This window comes from Dama dama, chromosome 5 (assembly GCF_033118175.1).
Source record: "Dama dama isolate Ldn47 chromosome 5, ASM3311817v1, whole genome shotgun sequence".
Taxonomy (NCBI): Eukaryota; Metazoa; Chordata; class Mammalia; order Artiodactyla; family Cervidae; genus Dama; species Dama dama.
In genome coordinates, this window is record NC_083685.1 from 62,800,001 (window position 1) to 62,824,116 (window position 24,116).

General features: G+C 34.0%; 1 protein-coding gene across 2 annotated transcripts in view; it reads right to left on the reverse strand.

The window, feature by feature from the left end:
- The window catches only part of LRBA (LPS responsive beige-like anchor protein), a 725,050-nt gene that overhangs the window by 401,845 nt on the left and 299,089 nt on the right, over nucleotides 1–24,116 (reverse strand). For both annotated transcript variants that reach the window (XM_061142480.1, XM_061142479.1), the window contains exon 37: nucleotides 1,160–1,326. In XM_061142480.1, the coding sequence (XP_060998463.1) occupies nucleotides 1,160–1,326 (167 nt within the window). The remainder of the gene's footprint in view (nucleotides 1–1,159; nucleotides 1,327–24,116) is intronic.

Here is a 24,116-nt window from a genome sequence, read left to right on the forward strand (position 1 = left end):
CATGTCATTCCCATGACCACTCTTGCAGCTGAGATCAGCTGGAATACGATTAAAACAAACAAACAAACACGGTTTCTGCCTTTACTCAGTCCTTTTGTCTTGACCTGTTTGCCTTCCGAACATCAAAAATGATATGCCAAGAAACGAGATTCATTTTAAGTATTTTTCAAGATAAGCATGATGAGATAGATCTTCTCTATATTAGCAAATACTTGTACTCAAAAACATCCCAGAACAGGTTTTAAGTCAACTAGTTTATAAAGTTCAGCTTAAAAAAAACTAAAATCATTTTCTATTTACTGGAAAATCTCTAAAACTAGACTTTGCTAAACACATAAACTGCTTGAAACACAAGCAGAAACCAATTACACCTAGAAATAATACAGAAGCAATTTACTATTTTCCTTTGTTGTTGTTGTCTTCCAGAGAAACTTATGCAGAAATGAGAAACTAAAAAAATGTTTTTCTAGTGCGAAATGAACTTTTTCGTTAACATTACTTTAATGAGTCAAAACATGTTCCTAAAATTTGTAGAATAAAGTATTCCAAAAAGATTAAATTTTATGACGTATCTAAGTTCCTTAGTCTGAGAAAGTAATTTAAATATTTTGTTTCTAAAATTAGAACTAAAAACTGCTTGTTCAGTTTAGTAATCTGAAAAGGAGGTAGATATAGTAAATAAAATTTTAAAGATGGTATTGTTTCATCATAGCCCAGTAATCTGCAACAAAACTCAGTAAGACAACATATATTATTATGTTTTCAAATTTATATGCTAAAAACTAAAAAGTGTAAATAGGGAATCGTTTCTTCAAATAAAATAGCATACCTGTGTAAATTCAGATGTAAGTGCTGCAAGTAAAATAGTTTAAACCAACTACTTCCCTTAACAGTTCACTTCAAAATGAATAAATACACGAGCAACTATTCTTTTAAGAGTAGTTAAAGGAAACTGAAATATCCATAAAAATCCACAACTATACCCATACTGATTTTCTCCTTCCCCTTTGCTTTAAATTCATAGTAGAAGATAAATTACAAAATTAAATTACTCCGTTCTTCATCTGGTCTTGATCATATCCATTTGATCAAAGCCATTTATCTTAACCTAGGCCTTCCACAGAAAATCAGTGGCCAAACCCTAAAGGTATCTCTTTACCTCACTGCAGAATTCCCCCAGGCTCCATGCTTGTCTGTGAGAATGTTGATAATTTTCTGGATTAGTTGAGTTGCTGTGACATGGTCTCGATATTTAGCTGCTCTTATCAAATGATCACACATCTTCTCATCTTCTCGTTTGTCTGCTGAATACTGGGCACACAGAGACTTGGATAGGAAAAAGAAACATCTATTAATATAAAAATATGGGGGAAAACCCCTTTAATTGCATGATGAAATAATCTCTAATATGCACAGAACCAAACAAAAATTTAAAGTGACTTTTACATTGCTCATGAGCTGAACTGACAGAGTTGGTGATCTACTGCCACAGTACAACAATCCCCCAAGAATTTATTTCTCTGTCATTCAGAAGGTACACTCAGAAGTGGTTAATATCTAAGCAGAGACCTGAATAAAGAGAAGAAGCCAGTGATGTGCAGATGTGGGGTCCACACTACAAGTAGCATGAAGGGAGGTTGCAAAGAACTAAAGCAAAGTGAACAAAGAGAAGAAAGGTATGAAGAGAGAGTGGAGAGGGAGGCAGGCAGGGGTTGCATCATTTAGTACTGTGTAGTTATGGTAAGGAGTTTAGATTCCATTCTAACGCAATGGGTTACCCGTAGGTTAATCAGGGGAATGATGTGATTGATTTACATATTAAAATGATCAACACAGCTCCATTTAGAGACAATTACAGAGGAACAAGAGGCTTAAGGAGGGAGATCGGTTATCAGGCTACTGCACAGGTCCAGAAAAGAGACGCTGGCAGTTTGCACTAGTAAACCGAGCTAGTTCTCAAAACCTTCAGAAAACGCCAGCAACAGTGTGGTCTTTCAAACCCTGGCGACGCAAAATGGACCACCAGCACTAGAATAACCTAGGAACTTATTAAAAGTGCAGAATTATAGGTCCCACTCCACACCAACTAAATCAAAACCTGGACTTTAATGAGATCTCAAGGTGATTTCTAAATTAAAGTTTGAACAGTACTTTCTTAGACATCAATTTTGCCAAAACAAATTTAGAATTCTTTAGCAATAATCAGATACAACACAATCACTAGTTTCCATGATGCTTATTTCTTTGCTTTTGGAATGCAGACATTTGTGGTATCATGTTTAAGATGCTATGCTACCTAATTAATTGCTTAAAATTAAAAAAAAATCATGAATGTAAACTTGTTACTTAAAAGGTCAGTCCAGTTGGATAGTTCCTTCCTTTCTCTTAGAGTGTAAGAGAGGAAGTGCATGGTTCCAGCAGTACTGAGGGCTCTTTCTGCACCAGAAGAGAAGCAAGCCTGAGGATGAAGACAATACCCACATGGAGCGGAGGTATGAGGATTACATAACTAGCCTACTCTGAATGGAATCGTAAACTTGTGGATCAACCAAAGATCAGCCTACCTTTAAATTAAACTTTCTGTGAGACCCTTTTTTTCCTTTAAGACTTTTTACAAGAACCTATAAGCTCCTGTTCATTCACTGAAGTCCAGTATGAACTGGGTTTTCTGTTCCTAATACCACAAGCAACCCAAAAGATATGGTGTTTATGTAAAAGCATAAAGAATCAAATATCTCTTGGTTTGTACAGAACACTAGGCTACTGAGATCAAAGGCTGAGTCAGCTTGATAGCCTTTGCCCTGGAGAATCCCCATTCTAGACTGTGAGAAGGGAATTGGGAATAAAAGTACAGTCATCTCTTGCTATCTGTGGTGGGGGTGGGGCTGTGGGGGGGAAGGGGGCAAGGTTCCAGGACCCCCATGGATACCAAAATTTGCAGATGCAAAATCCCTTTAATATAAATAATATAATATATATGAATATGTTATTATACATATGAATAAACATACAACTGGAAAACAAATCAAAAACCAGACTAAAGCATCATCTTTGGCAGTCTTTATTAGTCTTAAGCAACTTTACCTTGCTAGGCCTAACTGTCCTCCCATCTGCCAAAATGAGAGGATTATATTACCTCTAAGGATTGTACACTTAAAAGATTTTGGCCAATTTCTAGGAGGTTAGTTTCCGTATATTGTTAAAAGGAAAGTACTTCTTTTACCTAAGCACTGATATGGAAAAAATAAATTATGTTAGAAACGAGATTCATTTATAAAATACTACAAGCAAATGTCAGGCTTCCCCAGTGGCTCAAAGATAAAGAGTCCACCTGCAATGCAGGAGACACGGGTTCAATCCCTGGGTCAGGAAAATCTCCTGGAAAAGTGAACGGCAACCCACTCCAGTATTTTTGCCCAGGCAATCCCATGGACAGAGAAGCCTGGAGGGCTACAGTCCATAGAGTCACAAAGAGTCGGACATGACTGGAGCGACTGAACATGCATACACAGGCAAATGCCAGACACCACGTTAAAAAATAAAAGCTTGAGCCAAACAAACTCCAAGATAGTTCAGTTTGTTAAAATCATGATTTGAGTAAAGAAAAGAAAATATGATTAAGAAACACTTGAAGGGAGTAGTTTAAGTGAAGATAACTAGGGAATTATTCCATTGTTAACACAAAGGTTAACTACTATGTGATATTTTCAGAGATTCATCCCAGAACTAGGCAGCACTCTGTAGGTTACTTCACATCAAAGTCAACCACACGCTGAAACCACAGGACAAAACAGCAGACACTGCGAGAACGTGTATAGCTTAAACATCCCCTAATGGAAGCACAGTGTGCCTTTATCTAACCTCACCTGATGATAAGAGGGAATTAAGATTACTGATGGAAATTGAAAAATAATTGGTCTGAATAGTCCCCTGAAACACCAGATACCTTCACATTAAATGTACCAAAATTACCAAAAAAGACATTATTAAATAGGCTACCTGTATGTACTTTATTAATATTAGACTAGTTTAACTTTATCAAATCATATTCTTCAAAACATTTGGTAAGCAACTGAAGTTTGCATAAAAAGGCATAATTCTAAAAAGAAGAGTCCAAGGTGGTAAGTTAAATAGCAAAATGGTTTAAAGTGCTCTTTAATGGATCCTCCTTTATAATATAAACAGCAACTTTTCATATCTGACATAAAATCTATAGATATAAATCACATTAAAGGGCTATTCTCTCCTGATTATCAATCTCTGTCTCATTGTGGAACATTAGAGTCACATCTAACCTTAAAACATGATAAAAGGAAACCAAACAAGAATGTTCTGTAAAGATATAATGAACTTGCATCTATTCTTAAAAGCATCTTTAAAATGCAATTTTATTCTTATTAAAAAACCAATAACATAGTCAACATATGACATATCATTCAGAGTCAAATACAGATGAGGAATATTTGCCTGAAGATCAAACACATGTTACTTATTGAAGGAGAGAGAGAGTGAGTGTGTGTGTGTGTGTGTGTGTGTGTGTGTGTGTGTATGTATGTTTGTGTTTAAGGGTTAAGTGGAGGTATCCCAAAAGACCTTACCAAAATGTACCATCTATCAATAAATTCAAGGGCCAGGGCCAGGTCTAGTGTGTGCCTGCTAAATTGCTTCAGTTGCGTTAGACTCTGGACCCTATGGACTGTAGGCCACCAGGCTCCTCTGTCCATGGGATTTTCCAGGCAAGAATACCGGAGTGGGTTGCCATTTCCTTTTCCAGGGGATCTTCCCAGCCCAGGGATTGAATCCAAGTCTCTTGTGTCTCCTGCATTGGCAGAAGGGTTCTTTGCCATGAGCACCACTTGGGAAGCCCACCAGGTCTAGGACTTTCATTCAATTTTACTTCACATCAACTTCTCTGTTTTCCTACTTTAAGCAACACATGAACTAAGTAATATAGCATCACAACAATGACCCTCCTGCCCAACCTGAATCTTAAAATTAAAAAAACAGAAAAAAACATCCTGGCAACTAATTCAAATATATTTGATTTGAATTTGATTATTGTTAAAGAAATCTAAGATTTATTAATATAGAATTAATAAAACATAAGATAAATCTAGTTCTTCAAAAATTCACTTAACTGAAGAGAGGAGCAATTTAGACTGATCAATTATAATTCAAATAACTATTCTGGATCTTAAAGAAGTGAAGACAATATCACATTTAGCCTTTCCTTTCAGATATATGTCTCTAAGTTTACTATCTGTCCTTTGTATGAAAGCTCAGAGAGGAATGAACTTAAAATCAAGCAGATTTCTCTATTATGCTCCTGCCATCACTCTGATGACCTTTCTGGTGGTCAGACTTTCTCTTCATTATCTCCCAGGATGCTTGCATTTTCTCAAGGCTTTGTCATACGTCCCTTGGCAATATCATCTACTCCCATCATCATCTGCTATTATCAATTTAGATGTAGCTTCACGTTTTTCATGTCTGACTCAGCTGTTTTCCCAAATTCAGATCCCACATTTCTATCTGTAGGACAGTCTCCAATCATTCAATAAGTACCTAAAATTTAAAACATACAACCCACCATCTTTATCCCAAACATGCTATTACACTGAAAAGGGAAAGGTTTTCTATTTCTGTCATCTGTGACTTTTCAATTTCCCTCACATCATATCCCATCATTCCCAGCAAAACCTCTAACCACTCATCACAGCCCTAATGTAGATCTTTATTTGCTCACAACTCAGCTCTTGAAATAATCTTCTGTCCTTTTATGAGAAGTCCCAGAATTATCTCTAGAAAAACTTGCTTTGGAATAACATAGATATAAGTATAGATCCCATCCTCAAAAACTACATAATTGTTTAAGATATTGAAAAATTAGAACCAAATTTTACTGCCTAGACCTGTGTATGTGTAGCCATCTATAAAGTGGAATATTATCTTTTACATTACTATCTATCCACACTCTATTTGCCAGATATACTAGATTATACACTACTACCCAAATAGCGTCAAGACATTTTCAAGGGCTGGAAAATGCACTTCTCCTATAGCTTTTATATGTGAAACAAGTTTAAAGATGTCTACTGAGAAGGTAAGAGGAAAATTTAAAAGACAAACTACTAGAGAAGAGGAACTCATGCAGAGGAAAACATATGGAAATCTAGACGTCGTTTTGATTCTTTACCTGAATATAAAAGGTGGAAAAAAACTCAAAAAATCCAAAATAATTGGAAATTAAACATCTCCAAATAAAAAATATGGATCAAAAATGAAATCACAAAGAAAATTAGAAAAAACTGTGGGAACTGGATAAAACAGCATTTAAAGTAAAATTTATAACATTTAAATATATTAGAAAATATTAAATATTTAAGGAAGAAATAATACAAATCTTAAACTCAGATGACAGAAGCTAAGGAATACACTGCAACTAATTTTGCATTAAAGGAACAGAAAGCTAAATAATAACAATTTGCATAAATAAACACAAAAACTCAACAAAATATTACCATTCAGCTATCTATAAAACAGACTATATACCATGATGAAGTAGAGTATATCTATGGAATGCAAATTTGATTTAATATTTAAATATAAACTAGCAAAAAATTCACCTTAAGACAGAAAAAAGGGAGAAAAATATATCTAAATCATTTTTTAAAAGCAATTAATTAAATAATTAATATTCAAAACCCTTTCATGAAAATAAATTAATTAATTAAATAACAAGCACTCCACAAACCAGGAATACAAGAGACTTCCTAAACCTTAGGAAGGACATCTATAAAAATTATTCAACTAAAACTGGAAATAAAGTGCTATGTCCTCTCTCATGACTTCTATTCAATATGGTAAAAGTGATCTTAACCAGCAGAATGAGACAAAAAATAAACAAGTAAGCAAAAAGACAGTTTGAAAAGGAAAGACTAACAGACTCTTTATTTGTATATGCATTCCTCCACGTTATAATTCTGAGCGTTCTAAGAAAAAACTACTAGAATATATAATACAAGTTTCTTAGATGAAAGGTCAATATACTAAAAGTTAATTATGTACCTACCTGCTGGCAATAAATAACTCAAAAACAATTAAAAAAAAACAATTAACAATACCATTAATAACATGAAATATTTAGCAGGATATAAAAACATATTCAAGTCTACACAATGAAAACCATAAAACACTGCTAAGAGAAACTAAGACTAAATAACTGAGGATATATACAATGTTCATAGATTTAAAATCTCAGTATTTAAAAAAAATATATACTTTTCAAATTGGTTTTATAGATTCAACCCAATCTTAATTAACACTTTAGGAGGTTTTCTTAAGGATATATTGACAGCTGAGTCTAAAATATATCTGAACAAAAGAGAAAAAAAAAACAATTTACAAAGGAGAGATGAAACTGTAGAATTTTATACTCTTTGAATCACACTGTAAAATAAGAAATCAAGACAGCATAGGTTACGAAATGAAAAAAGAGTGCTTTTCAACAACTGGTACTGAAACACCTGACCACTGTCAAAGGAGCAAAAAAAGAAAAAAACTTGTTTTCACCTCATACCACACACAAAATGTTTAATTCAAAATGAATAAAAAATATAGATGTAAAAGTTAAAATTTTAGCACTTCTAGAAAAATGAAACAGAAAATTTTATGAACTTCAAGTAGGCAGAGAATACTTAAACTAAAATTCATAGATTGGAGAGTGTAAAAGAAAATCATAACCATAAAAAAAATGGACAAACTGGACTTCAATGAAACTTATAAAATCTGCCCTGTAAAAATCACCATTCAGAAAATGAAAAGGCCAGTGAGGGAAGGAGAGAGTGGGACGAATGGAGAAAGTAACATCAACATATATGCACTCCCGTGAGTAAAACGGATACCAAGTGCGAAGTTGGGAGCCTAGCCTGGCACTCTGTAATGACCTAAAGGGGTGGGTGAGGAGGGGAGGAAGCTAAACAGGGAGGCGACACGCGTGATTACAGCTGACTTTCGATGCTGTACAGCAGAAGCCAACACAATGCTGTATAGCAATTTTCCTGCAATTAAAAAAGAAATTAAAAATAAATGAATAAAGAAAAAACGAAAATGAAAAGGCAATGAGAAAAAACATTCACCATATGTTAACGACAAAAGAGTTCCTTACAGGAAATATGAAGAACTCCTACAGTGCAATAAAGACAAAGAAATTTAAAACCATAAACAAAGGATCTGACTAGACATTTTAAAAAGATATACAAATGACTAATAAGTATGTGAAAAAATGCATGGTCAGCAGAGAAATTCAACAAAAACCCACAACACTCTATCGTTATATACACACTAGAAGGGCTGAAATTATAGGAACTGACAATAAATATTGGCAAGGATGTGGAACAAAGGGAACTGTCATGCCTACCAACTAGACTGATGAAGGGTAAAACCTACAACTAGTCTAGAAAATAGTCTGGCAGCTTCTCCTAAGCCTAAATATAAACTTGCAACAGCACACAGCAATTATACTCCTAGGTATTTCCTCCAAATGAATGATAACATATTTGCACAAAAATGAATTGCATGAAAATGCCCATAATGCTTTTAATCGTAAGAGCCAAACACTGGAAATTACCCAATATACACCTACAGAGGAATGGATAAACAAAGTAGTACTCTTAGCAATATAAAAAACAAGAGTAACACACAAACAACAACGTGGATTAGTATCAAGAATCTTATGCTGACCCAAACAATCCAGACATTAGAGCACCCATTATGTAATGTATATGAAATTGTATACCACACCAAACTATCTATAATAACAGAAACCAGATGAGCAGTTGCCTACAGTTAGGTATGTGTATGAATCTGCCTGAAAGGCAGGAGACCCGGCTTCAGTTCCTGGGTCAGGAAGATCCCCTGGAGAAGGGAATGGCAACCCACTCCAGTATTCTTGCCTGGAGAATCCCACGGACAGAGGAGCCTGGCGGGCTGCATTCGGTGGGGTCGCAAGGGCTGGACACGACTGAGCGACTAAACCACCACCACCAGTGTGTGTATGTGCAGCGGAACTGACCACACTGCAACAAAAGGGAATTCCCCAAGGTGAGAGAAAATTTCCATATCTTGATTATAACAGCAATATAGACATATACACTTGTCAAAACTCATCCAACTGTATATCTGAAGTGAGTATATTATATATAAATCACTCAATAAAGTATATTTAAGAAGTTCTTAAAAATGAATAGTCAAGGCACTAACAGGGAAGAAAGTAGTTTAAATATTCATATTGAAAAAACTAGCGCATTTGCCAAGTAGGTCAATGCACTCTGTAAATCAGTAAGGTAGATAAGCAGTAAGAGAGAGAACTAATAAGAAACCAGGTAAAAAACAAATAGGTACTGCACAAAAATTCTTTTTAAAAAAATAATACATAACAAGCAGGAGAAAAGATGTACACTTTAATTTGTAAAGAAAATCCAAAATAAAACACAGTGACATACCACTACACAACTACCAGAAATGGTCTCACAGACAACAAAAGAGTTTAAAATGTAGTACTTGGGTACAATCTCAAAAATGGTAGAATGATCTCAGTTCCCTTCCAAGGCTAACTATTCAACATCACAGTAATCCTAGTCTAAGCCACAACCACAAATATTGAAGAAGCTGAAGTTGATGGCTTCTATGAAGACCTACTTTATCTTCTAGAACGAACACCAAAAAAAGACATCCCTTTCATGATAGGGGGATTGGAATGCAAAAGTAGAAAGTCAAGAGATTCCAGGAGGTGAAAGTAAGTTTGGCCCTGGAGTACAAAATGAAACAGGGCAAAGGCTAACTGAGTTTTGTCATGAGAAATCACTGGTCATAGCAACAGGAGAGACAGCTCTACACATGGACATCACCAGATGGTCAGCACTGAAATCAGACTGATTATATTCTCTGCAGCCAAATGGAGCAGCTCTATACAGCTAGCAAACACAACACCTGGAGCTGACTGTGACTCAGATCATCAGCTCCTTATCACAAAATTCAGGCTTAAACTGAAGAAAGCAGGGAAAACCACCAGACCATTCAGGTATGACCTAAATCAAATCCTTTAAATTTATACAGTGGACGTAACAAATAGATTCAAGAGATTAGATTTGGACAGAGTGCCTGAAGAACTATGGATGGAGATTCATAACACCATACAGGAAGCAGTGACCAAAACCATCCCAAATGAAAAAAAATGCAAGAAGGCAAAGTGGTTATCTGAGGAGGCTTTACAAATAACCAAGCAAAGAAGAGAAGTGAAAGGTAGGAGAGAAAGGCAAAGATATAGCGAACTGAATGCAGAATTCCAGAGAATAGCAAGGAGAGAGAAGAAAGCCTTCTTAAATGAACAATACAAAGAAATGGAGGAAAACAAGAGAATGGGAAAGACTAGGGATCTCTTCAAAAAAACCTGGAGATAGCAAGGGAACATTTCATGCAAGGATGGGCACGATAAAGGACATAAACGGTGAGGACCTAACAGAAACAGAAGAGATTAATTAAGAAGAGGTGATAAGAATACACAGAAGTACACACAAAAGGTCTTAATGACCAGAGTAACCACAATGAGGTGGTCAGTCACCATGCCAGACATCCTGGAATGTGAAGTCAAGTGGGCCTCGAAAGCATTACTATGAACAAAGCTAGTTCATAGTATGAAATGAACTAGAAGGAATTCTACCTGAACCATTTCAAATCCTAAAAGATGATGCTTTACAGTGCCGCAATCAATATGTCAACAAATTTAGAAAACTCAGCATTGGCCGCAGGACTGGAGAAGGTCAGTTTTCTATTCCAATTCCAAAGAAAGGAAATGCCAAAGAATGTTCAAACTACTGTAAAACTGTGCTAATTCCACATGCTAGCAAGGTAATGATCAAAATCCTTCCCGATAGGCTTCAGCAGTACATGAACCAAGAACTTCCAAATGTACAAGCCGAAATTGAAAAGGCAGAGGAACCGGAGATCAAATTGCCAAAATCCACTGGATCACAGAAAAAGCAAAGGAATTCCAGAAAAAATATCTACTTCTGCTTCATTGACAATGCTGACACCTTTGACTGTGTGGGTCACAACAAACTGTGGAAAGTTCTTAAAGATAAGGGGATAGCAGACCACCTTGTCTCCTGATTAATCTGCATGCAGGTCAAGAAGTAACAGTTAGAACTGGACATGAAACGATGGACTGGTTTAAAATTGAGAAAGAAGTATGTCAAGGCTATATATTGTCACCCTGCTTATTTAACTCACATGCAGACTGCATCATGTGAAATGCCAGACTGGATGAATCACAAGCCATAATCAAAATTGCTGGGAGAAATATTAACAACCTCAGATATGTAGATGATACCCACTGTCATGGCAGAAAATGAAGAGGACCTAGAAAGCCTCTTGACGAGGGTCAAAGAAGAGAGTAAAAAAGTTGGCTTAAAACTCAACATTAAAAAACCGAAAATCATGGCATCTAGTCCCATCACTTCATGGTAAATAGAAGGGGAAAATCTGAAAATAGTGACAGATTTTATTTTCCTGAGTTCTAAAATCACTGAGGACGATGACTGCAGCCATAAAACTAAAAGATGCTTGCTCCTTGGAAGGAAAGCAGTAACAAATCTAGACAGCATATTAAAAAGTGAACATTTAACTTTCAGACAAAGGTCTGTATAGTCAAAGCTATGGTCTTTCCAGAGAGTTCGACCATAAAGAAGGCTGAGCACCGAAGAATTGATGCTTCTGAATTGTGGGCTTGAGAAGACTCTTGAGAGCCCCTTGGACTGGAAGGAGATCAAACCAGTCAGTCCTAAAGGAAATCAACCCTGAATATTCACTGGAAGGACTGATGCTGAAGATGAAGCTCCACTACTTTGGTCACTTAATGCGAAGAGCCAACTCACTGGAAAAGACCCTGATGCAGAAAAGATTGAGGGCAGAAGGAGAAGGGGATAACAGAGGATGAGATGGTTGGATGGCATCACTGACTCAATGGACATGAGTTTGAGCAAGCTCCATGCGACAGTGAAGGCTAGTGGAGCCTGGCTCGCTGCAGTCCATGGAGTCACACAGGGCTGGACACACCTGAGCAACCGAACAACAAATCCACCCTGCAAACAGACATGAGCGCGTGCACCAACAGACAGTAAAGCGGCACTGATCCCGATACTAACAGCTAAACATGGACTGCCAACCAACAGCAGAGGCGATTATGGAAAACCACTGCTCTACTAATGAAACAGAATAACACACAGTACTGAAAATGAAAAAGAGAACGTAGCAAATGAAATGAATCTCACAAACATAACATTGGAACTAAAAATCCCAGAGAGAACTGACTTTGATTCAACTTTTGTAAAGTTCAAAACCGGGAAAAGAAATTACAATGATTAAAAAACACACAGTTACGTATTAAAAGAAAAAAACAGAAGCAAGTAAGTCATTAGAGAAAATAACATTAATTAGCTTAATGGAACAAAAAAAGGTTGTGATTGGATATATAAATGCCCAAGGCTTCTCACAACCACTTCAGCTAAGAAAAAGAGGTAAATTAATGTTAAATGCATACTTTTTTCTAGAGTATATTTTATGAGAAACAGATTATAAAGCAAGTTTTCATTAAGTTTGCATAATATTGTGATACAAAAACAAATTTCAGTTAAAAAGTTCAAGGCTAAAATCTTTAAAATATTTTATAACCTGTTATTCTAATTTACTAACATTTATTTTTAATTAAGCAATTGAAATGTATTGGCTTCACAAGTTTTGTGCTTCAGTTTTTAAAAGAAATTTATACTCAAATTTAAAAAGTAATGACTTATATGATGAAGAAATTCCTCTCTTCTACTTCCTCCCTGTTTGGCTGCTTTCTACAGGTGTAGTCATGTTAACATGAATGTAGTGCCTATGTAAATAAAATCAACTTATACATCATTCCTTTCCAAGACATAAAGTTCTATCTTCATTCTTTTTCATGGCTATACACAGTATTATATTTTTAGTTAAATAAACACACTTTCTGGTAAACACTTTTAAGTGTACTGCCTTATGCCCCAATTTATCTCAAAATCACTTACACTATAAAGTGTTTGTCTCACTGTAAACCATTTAAAAGGGCAATCATCTAAAGGACAACAAATTAAGAAGCTTTTCAACAGTTCAATTTTGGAGGTCTTTGCACTCAATCTCAATTCAGATTTAAAGTCCAACCATTAAAAATAAAAAAATGTTGTCCGTGGGAATGTGACAGAGCCTCCTGAAAAACTTAGAAAAATAAAAGCTTAAAAAACCCAACAGCAAACAAAAGTCAACCAATGACAATGTGTGACAGCCACCTTTAATTCTAAAGTGATTCTTCTGTCATCCAACGCTTCGAAGTATTGATTTCTCTCAGCATGAAAAAGTCTAAGCCAATGAAATAGATATCATCCCCCTGATAATAGCATTCAAGGTGAAAACAGGCAGAACACGTATCAAAGTATTGCTTCCATTTCTTATTGTTTTAATGGACTGGATACAATGTGCTGGGTTCTTATCTTTACAATTGCAGACTTCAAACAATATTGTTAAATAATCTGAGGGCTAATACATGTTCTAATATTTTACTTTAGAGAATAAAAAAATAGGCTTCAAAAGCTTTTACATATTTGTAAAGTGAAGTCAACACTAAGAAGAAGGTTACAGTTTCCACTTGCATGTAAAATGCACATACAACACTGTTTACATTATTTCATTGCTACATTAGAGTTACTTGTTAACAATGAAAATTACAAAATTTTTAAGTAAATAACAAAACAGCTTTCATAAAGACAAACTGATTTCTTTAACAATGCCTGCATACATTATATATCAGTTTGGTAGATAAAGTAAAATGTGGTTAGTATCTGTGATCAATAACATTGACAGGAAATTTGGGACTTCCCTGGTGGTCCAGTGGCTGGGACTCCATGCTCCCAGTGGAGGGGACCCGGGTTCAATCCCTGGTCAGGGAACTAGATCCCACAGGCCACAACTAAAGAGTTTGTATGCTGCAAGTAAAGACCTGGTGCAAATAAATAAATAAATATTTTTTAAAAATAAAAAAAATAAAATAAAATTGACAGGAAATTTAAATAGGGTTAAATTCAAATAACTATATTCTAAAATTCATAATGAGGCAAGTATATCTTCCCGTAAGATTATAATTATACACAAATACATATAAACACATATACAGTGAAAGAGAGAGAGAAATTCAAAAGTTTTTATTTTTTAAACTTTACTTTTTGTTAATTTGCATAAGAGATAAATATCTTAAACAAATCCTATAATCTTTTAACTCAACGTATCTACCTAACCATTAGGTTTTTTGGAAATCATACAAAACTAGGGCATCTTACTTGTACAAGGCTAAAAGTAGTGTGTGTGTGTGTGTACATATGTATACATATATTTTAATTTCAAATAACAGTAGATCAAGAACAAGCATGAAAACCAAAAAGTTAAAAAGAGATTAATTCATTCTTTAAGAAACCAAAGTTAATACTGTGGTTAAGAACACAGACTCTGGAGCCAGACAACCTGAGTATAAATCTTGGCTCGGACACATTCATGATCAAGCTAGGTATTTAACTTCCCATGCCTCAGTTTCCTCATAGAAAAAGGATACAATGTGATGTGCTTCTCATAAAGTTCCAATATGCATAGACATAAAACAATCAGAATGTTGACAGGCACATACACTAACACCCAACAGTTACTGTAGACTCAGTCATGAAGTTAAGCAACTATACTGAAAACAGTCCCTTGTCTTCCATCATCTGACTGTAGCTGAGAGACATGGAGTAAAAATAATTACAATATGAGATACTTGCTAAGAAAGATATTCACAGTGTGCTTGGAAAGAACAGAAAAGAACTATTCAGAACCAGTGAGGGTTTCACAAAGGAACTAGAGGCTAAGTATCTTTTCATGGAGAAGAAAGGGCTCATTTAAGATAGAAGAAATAAAATATAGCAAAATAGAGGCGAAAAAATGACAACAGTTCAAATAAAAAACTTCAAGAATAACAGACTAAGACTTGCAATTACCAGAGCTCTCTCTTTTTTTAAGTAAACCAGTACAAGCTTCTTTATATCTTCCTTGGGTGCCTAATGTATTTTTACCCATTTCCTTCCTAAAAAGATTATTCCTCAAAGGTTTTTATAAATGGTTTAACATATAAATAGTTGATTTGGTCAACTGTTAAGATAACTAGGATATATCATAAACTGAAACCTTAAATACAGGCTTTATCTAAGGAGTATATTCAGACATTTTCCTAGAAGAGACTTTTAAACAGCAGTAAGATATCTAGTTCTCTATCAAGACTATATTTTACATTAGAATCTAATGAGAACACAATGAAGAAAATATATTTTTCAGTTCACATTTAATTTGATCAGCATTGCTCACAGGTATGAATTCCATTTCACTTGGGCCATAGTTCTTTTGCTTTTTTCTAACTTTCTACCTTTAACGGAGTGCCCAGTAATATAGTTCTGTTTCTTGGAGCTGGAGAAGCATCACTTATAATTTTCAAAGTCAGAGACATCAGCTTACTTTAGAATGGTCTTCCTTTGTCCCAACAATGAAAGCTTCTTTAGTTTCACATGTTATTCTAAAAAGGATGATTTTTTTTTTTTTTAAATATGTACATGCATGCATGTGCCCTGTGTAGACATGTATACTTTCTATTCAGAAGTTACCCCCCATAGAAGACTGAGAGCAGAAAATGCTGTAAGCCCAGTTCTTAATCTGGCCATTATCAAGAAGCTAAAATAGGAAGTGAGACAAGTTAAAACACACCCTAGAAGAATCTCTAAAAATAGTGCATTCCAGAATGAATACAGCTGACTTTGGAAATGTACTGAGAAATACTATGACTAAAGAGTCCAGGTGTGAAAGATAAACCAGAACATGTATGATAAGCCAGAGTGAGAATTTTCCTTAAGGAGTTTGATGGTCCCATTGTCAATTAACCAGAAGAAGGAAAAAAGGTGAACCCTGGACTTAGTAAGAACCAGCATTCTTTTTATTTTAAGACTGGATGCAAATCAGCCTGTACTAAAAGAAGAAGGAATGTGATCAAAGGAGATCTCTATGTGAGGGAGCTGAACAAGCCCCTGCCACTTGGCAAAGCTGACAGAGACAGAGGTCAAGAGAAAACCTCCTCTGCAGGAGTGTGGCCTATGAATGAGCAGATGCAAAACTCAGTAATGAGCTTTCCTTTTCTGCACTGTGATGTCTTTCATCATTGCGAGGTCTACAAAGGAGAAAAAGAAAAGCCTATGTCCATGCTTTGAGCAACAGGATAAAGATAAAACAGCTACTTCCTGGAAAAGCCACTTGTATGATACTAAGAGATAGCCTCCAGAATTCTGACAGAGCATTCAACTGGATCAAGGCCATAAGGCTCCAGAGTAAGCGTGGGACATAAAGCATTCCTTGAGTAATCCTTGAGATTACTTAAAATAAAAAAAATTATTCTTCATTTTGAAGTAACAGTAATAGCTGCATCATTAAACATTTAGTATGGACTCACCTAACAGGCACTTTACACTTATCAAATCCCATTTACTCCTCATTACTATAGGTAGGCACCATTATTATCCTGATTTTCACATGAGACATTAATGTCTTAGCTCACACAGTCAGTAAATGACAGAGTCAAAATTAATGCACAAGGTTATCTGACTGGAAAGTCAGAACTATGTGAAACCGCACCAGAGTAATCTGTGGTCTCATTGGCTGAGTGCTCATTATACTAAAGTGATCTGGACATTTAAAAGGACTCATAATAGTTCTTTACTTAACCAACATATCTATAGTATTTTATCACTCTCATGTTTGTTTACAACATCATTTTTATCTAACATAAATAAAATAATATCCAAAGCTACAATTATATGTGTGTGTGTCTACATATATATATATGTATATAAATATATATAGAGAGAGAGAGAAAGAGTCAAGCTTACCATTTTCCCATTCCTGTGCTATAGATGAAGAAGTATATAAAAAGAGGATAAGAAGTATGTCTAAAACCATAATGCTAGTAAACAAATACCAAAGAGAGGATAAGAACTTCCATTCTACTGCTTTGCTATTATGACTCAAGATGTGATTTTGAGCTATGATGACTCAAGATCTATTAATCAGTCATCTCTTCAGGAAATGACAGAACTGATAATGCAAAGTGTACCTCAAGAAAGAAATGTTGCAAAGACAGTGGGATGTATTAATCACCAATATAGAGTCATCATGAGAAATAGAAGTCATAAAGTTAAGCTTTTAAAAAGTTATCATGAAGCTTGGTCATCCCTTTCTCAGCTACTTAAGAAGGAAATGGCTACCCACTCTAGCATTCTTGCCTAGAAAATTCCATGGACAGAGAAGCCTGGTGGACTAGTCCATGGGGTCACAAAGAGTCAGACATGACTGAGTGACTAACACACTTAAGATAAGATGTTCCAAATAGGAGTTAAAAATATAAGGGAATAAATAAGAAAGGATAAAATAAAAAGAAGACAAGACAAGCAGGAAAGCATAAATGGGAAGTTCACTTGAAAATATTTTCACTGTATCATAATTTCAAGTTTATTCTAAAAGTTACTAAGAAAAAAAATATATAGTGTCATTCTATTTCATTTGCTTTGTATTTCAACCACTAACTAAAAAACAAATTGGGGAATTCAATTCAATTTGAGAATATAAAATTTAAAAGTGGACAAAGATGAAAAAAAGTTTGTTCTTCAACTAATGTTTAAATAGCTCAGATTTATTTTGCACTCCACCAATTTTACATGCAGGTAAGAACCAATATATAAAGTTAGTAGAAAGAGAAAATAAACAGAGAAAACATATGTTTATGGTTTCAGTTTCAAAAATTTTTCTGCAATTTTAAGATTGAATGAAAGGAAATTTAAAGATTACTATATAGCTGATATTCTAACACAACATAAGTAATATCAAGTGGTAGGAGAGAATGTAGAGGAAAGGAAATCTTGTGCACTGTCAGTAGGAACAAACTGGACCAGCCACTACTGAAGACAGCATGGAGGTTTCCCAAAAAGTTAAAAATAGAGTTACTATATGATCCAGCAATGCACTTCTTTGTATCTAAAGGAAACTCACTACCTTGAATAAATACATGCACTCCCAAATTCCTTGCAGCATTATTAAAAATAGCCAAAATATGGAAACATCCTAGGTATCCATCAACAAATGGATAAACAAAATGTACACATACACTGGAATATTATTCAACCTCAAAAAAGGGAAATCTTGTCATTGTGATGACATGGATGAATCGGAGGGCAATATGCTAAGTGAGATAAGCCATAAACAAAAAGATAAATATTGCATGATTTCACTTATATGCAGAATCTAAAAACAAAAAACTCAAACTCATACTAGAGGCTTAAGACTGGCGGGAAAGGGAAGATATTGATCAAATGGTACAGAATTTACATTCTGAAATTAGTAAATTCTGTATATCTAAGGTACAGTGTGACAATAATAGTTAATGAGAATGTGCTGTATACTTGAAATTTGCTTAGATCTCAAGTGGTCGACCACACACAAACACAAATGGCATGAGTTGCAGGATATGTTAATTTGCTCAATTGGGGTAACCATTTCACAATATACACATCCATCAAAATATCATGTTGTGCACCTTAAATACACACAGTATTTATTTGTCAATCTTACTTCAATAAAATCAGGGAGAAAACGAAAAACAGTGGCAAACTAACAAGAAATACAGGGGAGGATAATGACTACTACTTTTCTTTATGCTTCTACCAGGATATCAACAGAATATTTTCTTAGTCTAAAAGAATCTAAGATCTCATGTGAAAAGACCGAATCCCCAAATTTTTGTTAGCTGGTTATGAAAACCTTTATTAACCCTATATTCTCTCTTTATTAGTTGATGCTTTCATTAATTTAACATTTCATTGAGAACTTCCTATGTTCCAACCCTATACTAGGTATTGAAATGAAAATAAATGGATCCTACTTTAAAGTTTGTTTCTCTCAGTAGACAATTTTAAAATATTCTTAATGGATACAAGTAACTCTCACCAAGTCTCCAATAAGAATATTCTAACCTATTCCAGAATCTGAAAACGTAATATCCATAAAAAAAGAAAGGTTTATGGATATTAGTGTAGCCTCCATTTCCCCTATGTGGCTGCTATAAGTGATGTATGCAAACCACAGAGACGGTGACATAAAATACTTTCAAGTCAGAATCTGTAAACCTCCAAAAATTACACTTAAAATTTCATGGTTGTATTTGTATAAATTTCTCAAGGTCAGATTCTCAAGAGTCCACACACAAATTAAAATTTAGGAACTACTGACTCAAAATATGTAACAATTTACATAATATAATTCCATTTTGGGTTGAATATATATTACACAAGAAACATATATGCACAGAATTATACATAAAGTGTACAGTAATAATAAAGTCTGAAAAGTGCCAATCATTATCCTGGGAGTATGGTAAGGAAAAAGATACTGGAGAATGTTCTCTTTTTACTTTACACTATTCTACATTGTTAGATTTTTTTCTTTCTTCTCTATTTTTTCTTTTTTTTTCTATATATATTCCTCATATTAGTAATTTTTAATTAAAAAGAGAACACTGATCTTAACAAAATTTTTGCTTAAGTGAGGATTTCTCATGGGAACATGCTAGCGTATATCTGAAAAGTAGTTTTACATAACACATCTGTTTTTATTTCATGATAATCTAAAAAAATCAATAAAAAACAGATTTGGGATTATAGATATATAGAAGTGTTTCATATGCTCTTACTTATTATACAACTATAATCAAATTAAGCACAAATTAAGTTCAAGCATCATCACAAAAATCAATAAATTTATATTATTTACGACTGTTTAAAATGAAAGAATGTAACCTGTAATGACCTGATAAGGATCAGTTGGTACTATCATTAGGATAAAAGGGATCAGTCAATCCATAAGTATCTAATGTCAAGCAATGAATATCTAATATTTAAAAAGCATACTATGAACTCCACTGCTCCCACTAAAGATGACAAAGTTGGATAAATTTTTCATTAATATAAAAAACAAAATGGAACTAAATGAATATTTCACTTTTTTGTGGAATCTAAAACAAGTTGAATTGAGGGTAGAATGGTAAAATAACAAATAAAACACTAATAAACAGAATATGGTACCCAATAATTATTATTATTTTTCAACCATAACTGAATAAGCCAAATCAATTAGATAAGAAAAAGCAATTAGAAGAATACAACTTGGAAATACAAAGGAAAAACTATCAATATCTATGCATGAAATGTTTATATACCTGAAAAGCTCAACAGAATCAAATGAAACTAGTTTTTGAATAAAACAACCTGAATCTAACACTATTAGCTAAGCAAGACTAGCCACAGCAATTCTGAAAAATATTATAGAAGTCAATGATGGGAAAAAACAACACAGCCCTATTCATATTAAAATGCACTATAAGGTCTTATAATTTAAATGAAAATCAACACCAATACAGGAAATCACAGAGACTAATAGGGAGATAGAGACTATTAAAAAAAAAAAATTCCCAAACATACAGCCATTTGGTATATGTTAACAATGGCATCTCAAATCAGAGGAGAAAATTTGGACTATGTAATTGTACAAAAAAAATTATATTGTCATGTAAAATAAAGTTAGATTCATATCACAGTTTATCGTAAGATAGATTATAAGTAAATGAAATATTTAAACATAAGACAATAAAACTAGAAATGCTAGAAGAAACACAGAGAAATTTCTTTATAATCTACATGGGTAAAAGACTGTTCCAACTATAAATCAAAATATTAAGCCATAAAAGAAAGCATTCATAAATTCAAGAACAAAAATATTTTGTAAAACACATCTGTAGGACACCAAAAACTCGACCATATACAAGTCAACAAACTGGCAAAAATATTTGTAACGTGTATCAGAGGATTAATTCTTTAATATATACACAGCTTCTACAAATCAGTAAGAAAAGAAAAACACCCAGAAAAACAATACAAAAGACTTAAGGATAATCAACCTCACTCATAAAAACAGAAATGCAAGTTAAAACTATACTAAGAAATACAAATGAAAACTACATACTGTCATATATAATCTGTGATAATAACATAAGTCTGAAAGCTTGATAACATACTCTATGAGGAAATAAACACTCATATGCTGCTAATGGAAGTATAAAAAAGAAAATCTCCAAAAAACATTAGGTTTAAAAACCAAAGCATAAAACATTATATATATGGTAACATGTATATAAGGAAAGGGGATGAGAATATATATTCATATTTTTATTCATGTGCATAAAGAAACCTGGACAAGATTTCCAAGAAACTAACAATGACTTCCTCCAAAGGTGAGGAGGTAGAAGGCACCCAGGAAGAGATTAAAGAGAGATGTTTCACTCTGTGCCTTCTCATGGTTTATAAAATTTTAATTACCTACAGAAGACAATAAATAAAAGAATTTTATACTTAAAAACATTTAATGTCTTCTACATAGAATTTTTACATAATGCTGACATTATATGAAATTATTATAAGTTAAAAGTACTAGAGAGGTAGGTATTCTTGTGAAAGACCTATACTTTTGGTAAAGCAATAAGAAACGGAGAAGAAATGAGACTTAAGGAGAACCATAAGAAGTAATAAGCTAACCAGAAAAGCACCTAGTAAGAAAGTCAAGTAAAAAAGGAAATTTCAAAAAGGAAGGGTTGACCATCAATGGCAAATGATACAGAATCAAGGAATATGAAGAATAAAAAAGAGTTAATGGGCAAGTATAACTAGGTCATATCAAGAGAACAGTTGTAGTATCTTCGTTCCAGGACTGGAGATGAAAAGGAAAGGACAGAAGCAAGGATGCAAGACACGGAATGGTAAAAGGGAGTGAGAAAGATGGCATTAGCAAAAGCCCTGGCAGGATGACAAAGCAAAGTGAACGTGAGAGCGTGAGGATTCTGACAGCATTTACACAAGGCTGACAAGCTTGAGTATATGACAATCAGATGGAGAGATGACAATTCTAACAACACTAAGAAGCTACAAGATACTTCCAGGAAGGTCATCTGAAAGGAAAAGAAAAAGATCCCAATGTGCTAAATAATAAACTCAGATAAAATAATATATATTTTGTTAAAGAAAACCACAGAGGGTAGTCACTGATTATAAAGACCACCAATGACATCAAGTAAAAATTAGACCTTTCAATCAAAGCTATTCTTAAGAGTAAACTGCCTATTTCATTCTTAATGACAGTTTGGAACTGAACGTTCACGGTATTCTGGAAACAGGTATCAAGGAAGATCTCACACGTACTAGGGTGCATCATCTAAGGATCTTTTTCACATTAAGAATCCTATTAGAAAGAAAACACTAAAAGGTAATTGAATTTCCCTCAGTTATCTTCATCTCTGTCAGCTCCTGCTACAATAACTTACTCTCCAGAGCAGAGATAACTCAATTCTGTCCAGCAAGCATATGTTATGAATCTCCAAAGCAAACTTGTCTAAATCACTCTGGTCTTCTATCAAGGTTAGCTGTGGATATGAACTCTGACAGAAAGCAAACAAATTTATTTTTATCTTTTCAATAATTCACTTCTTCATGCTTTCATGGAAGAAATCATGAGACAAATATATGGTCTGCAGTTATGTTATAAAGTCAGTTAAAATGGTTTCCAGGACTTAAATAAAAAAGACTTAATTAATCATTCTTAAACACACACACAAAACAATATGGATGCACTGAATTGGTATTATGTTACCTCAAGCTTCAATTTTTATTTATAGTTACCTCTAATAGTTGGAGTTCGGTTAAAAAATATTATTTAACCAGAAGTTACTTATGATCACACAAATACTATTTCAAGCATTTCAACCTTGAAAAGCTTTTAGTAAAGCATATTATTAAAAATACTAGCATTCATTCTTTAAAAAAAAAATCAACAAAATAACTTAAATAACATTTCTCAAAAGGAAATGTATTTATCCGTATTCTAAAGCAGCATTTTGTAATGAAAATGAAAGAAAAAAATTAAATTACAGTAAAGGAAATAGTATCAGAAATTGTGTCCCTTTAAAGTTGCAATCTAAATAACACAAGATTATTCAGAACATAAACTAATTCAAATTCAGGCAGTTAGGAAACTTAACTATTTAACCCACACTATAAATGTATATAAAACTATGTGATATAAATTAAAATGTATTTTAACATAAAAATACAAAATACAAAATTTTACTCTCCACAATAACATCTTTAAGGTTTATATTCACCTTATATGAGGAAAACTAAGACTCTGAGAGGTTCAGTGAATTCTTCCCAATACTTTCCAACTAGTAAACTGTAGAGGACTAGAATCAGAAAATGTTTCTAACACCACATATCCCTATTATATAACACTGGTTTTCTTTGTTTTGGGGGTTATTTTTTTGGTTTTCTTGTCTGTTTGCTTTTGCCACAGCGAACAGCTTCTGGGATCTCATTTCTCCAACCAAGGGTTGAACCTGGACCACAGAAGAAGTGCCAAATTCTTAAGACCAGACCACCAAGGAATTGCCATCACTGTTAACACAGTTTCGAATTTACGTTACTTTTAAACACTAGAGAGAAGCTCAAAGAATGTGGCCAACAATGTTCCTTGCAATTTTTTAATATAAACTGTGCTAACCTGCACTTTATGATGTAACCTGCCTATCCCTTCACCTCTAGCACAATCAGTACTTTTTGGATTGAGGAACTCAAAACTGCAATTTCAAAGGCACTAATCATGGAAATTTGTAACACTATTACAACCTATCACTCTTGCTGGTAATAGGTTAAAAAATACTTCTGCCATGGCCTTTCTCACTGAATTGAATCCTTTCTGTCTCCAAAAGAACCAGTATCCCCATTTTAAATCAGGAAAAAAGAAACTGATTGTGTAGGCTATAATTATCATTTATTTATTAACCAATTCTTTACTGAACACGTACTATGTGTAAGACAATATGCCAG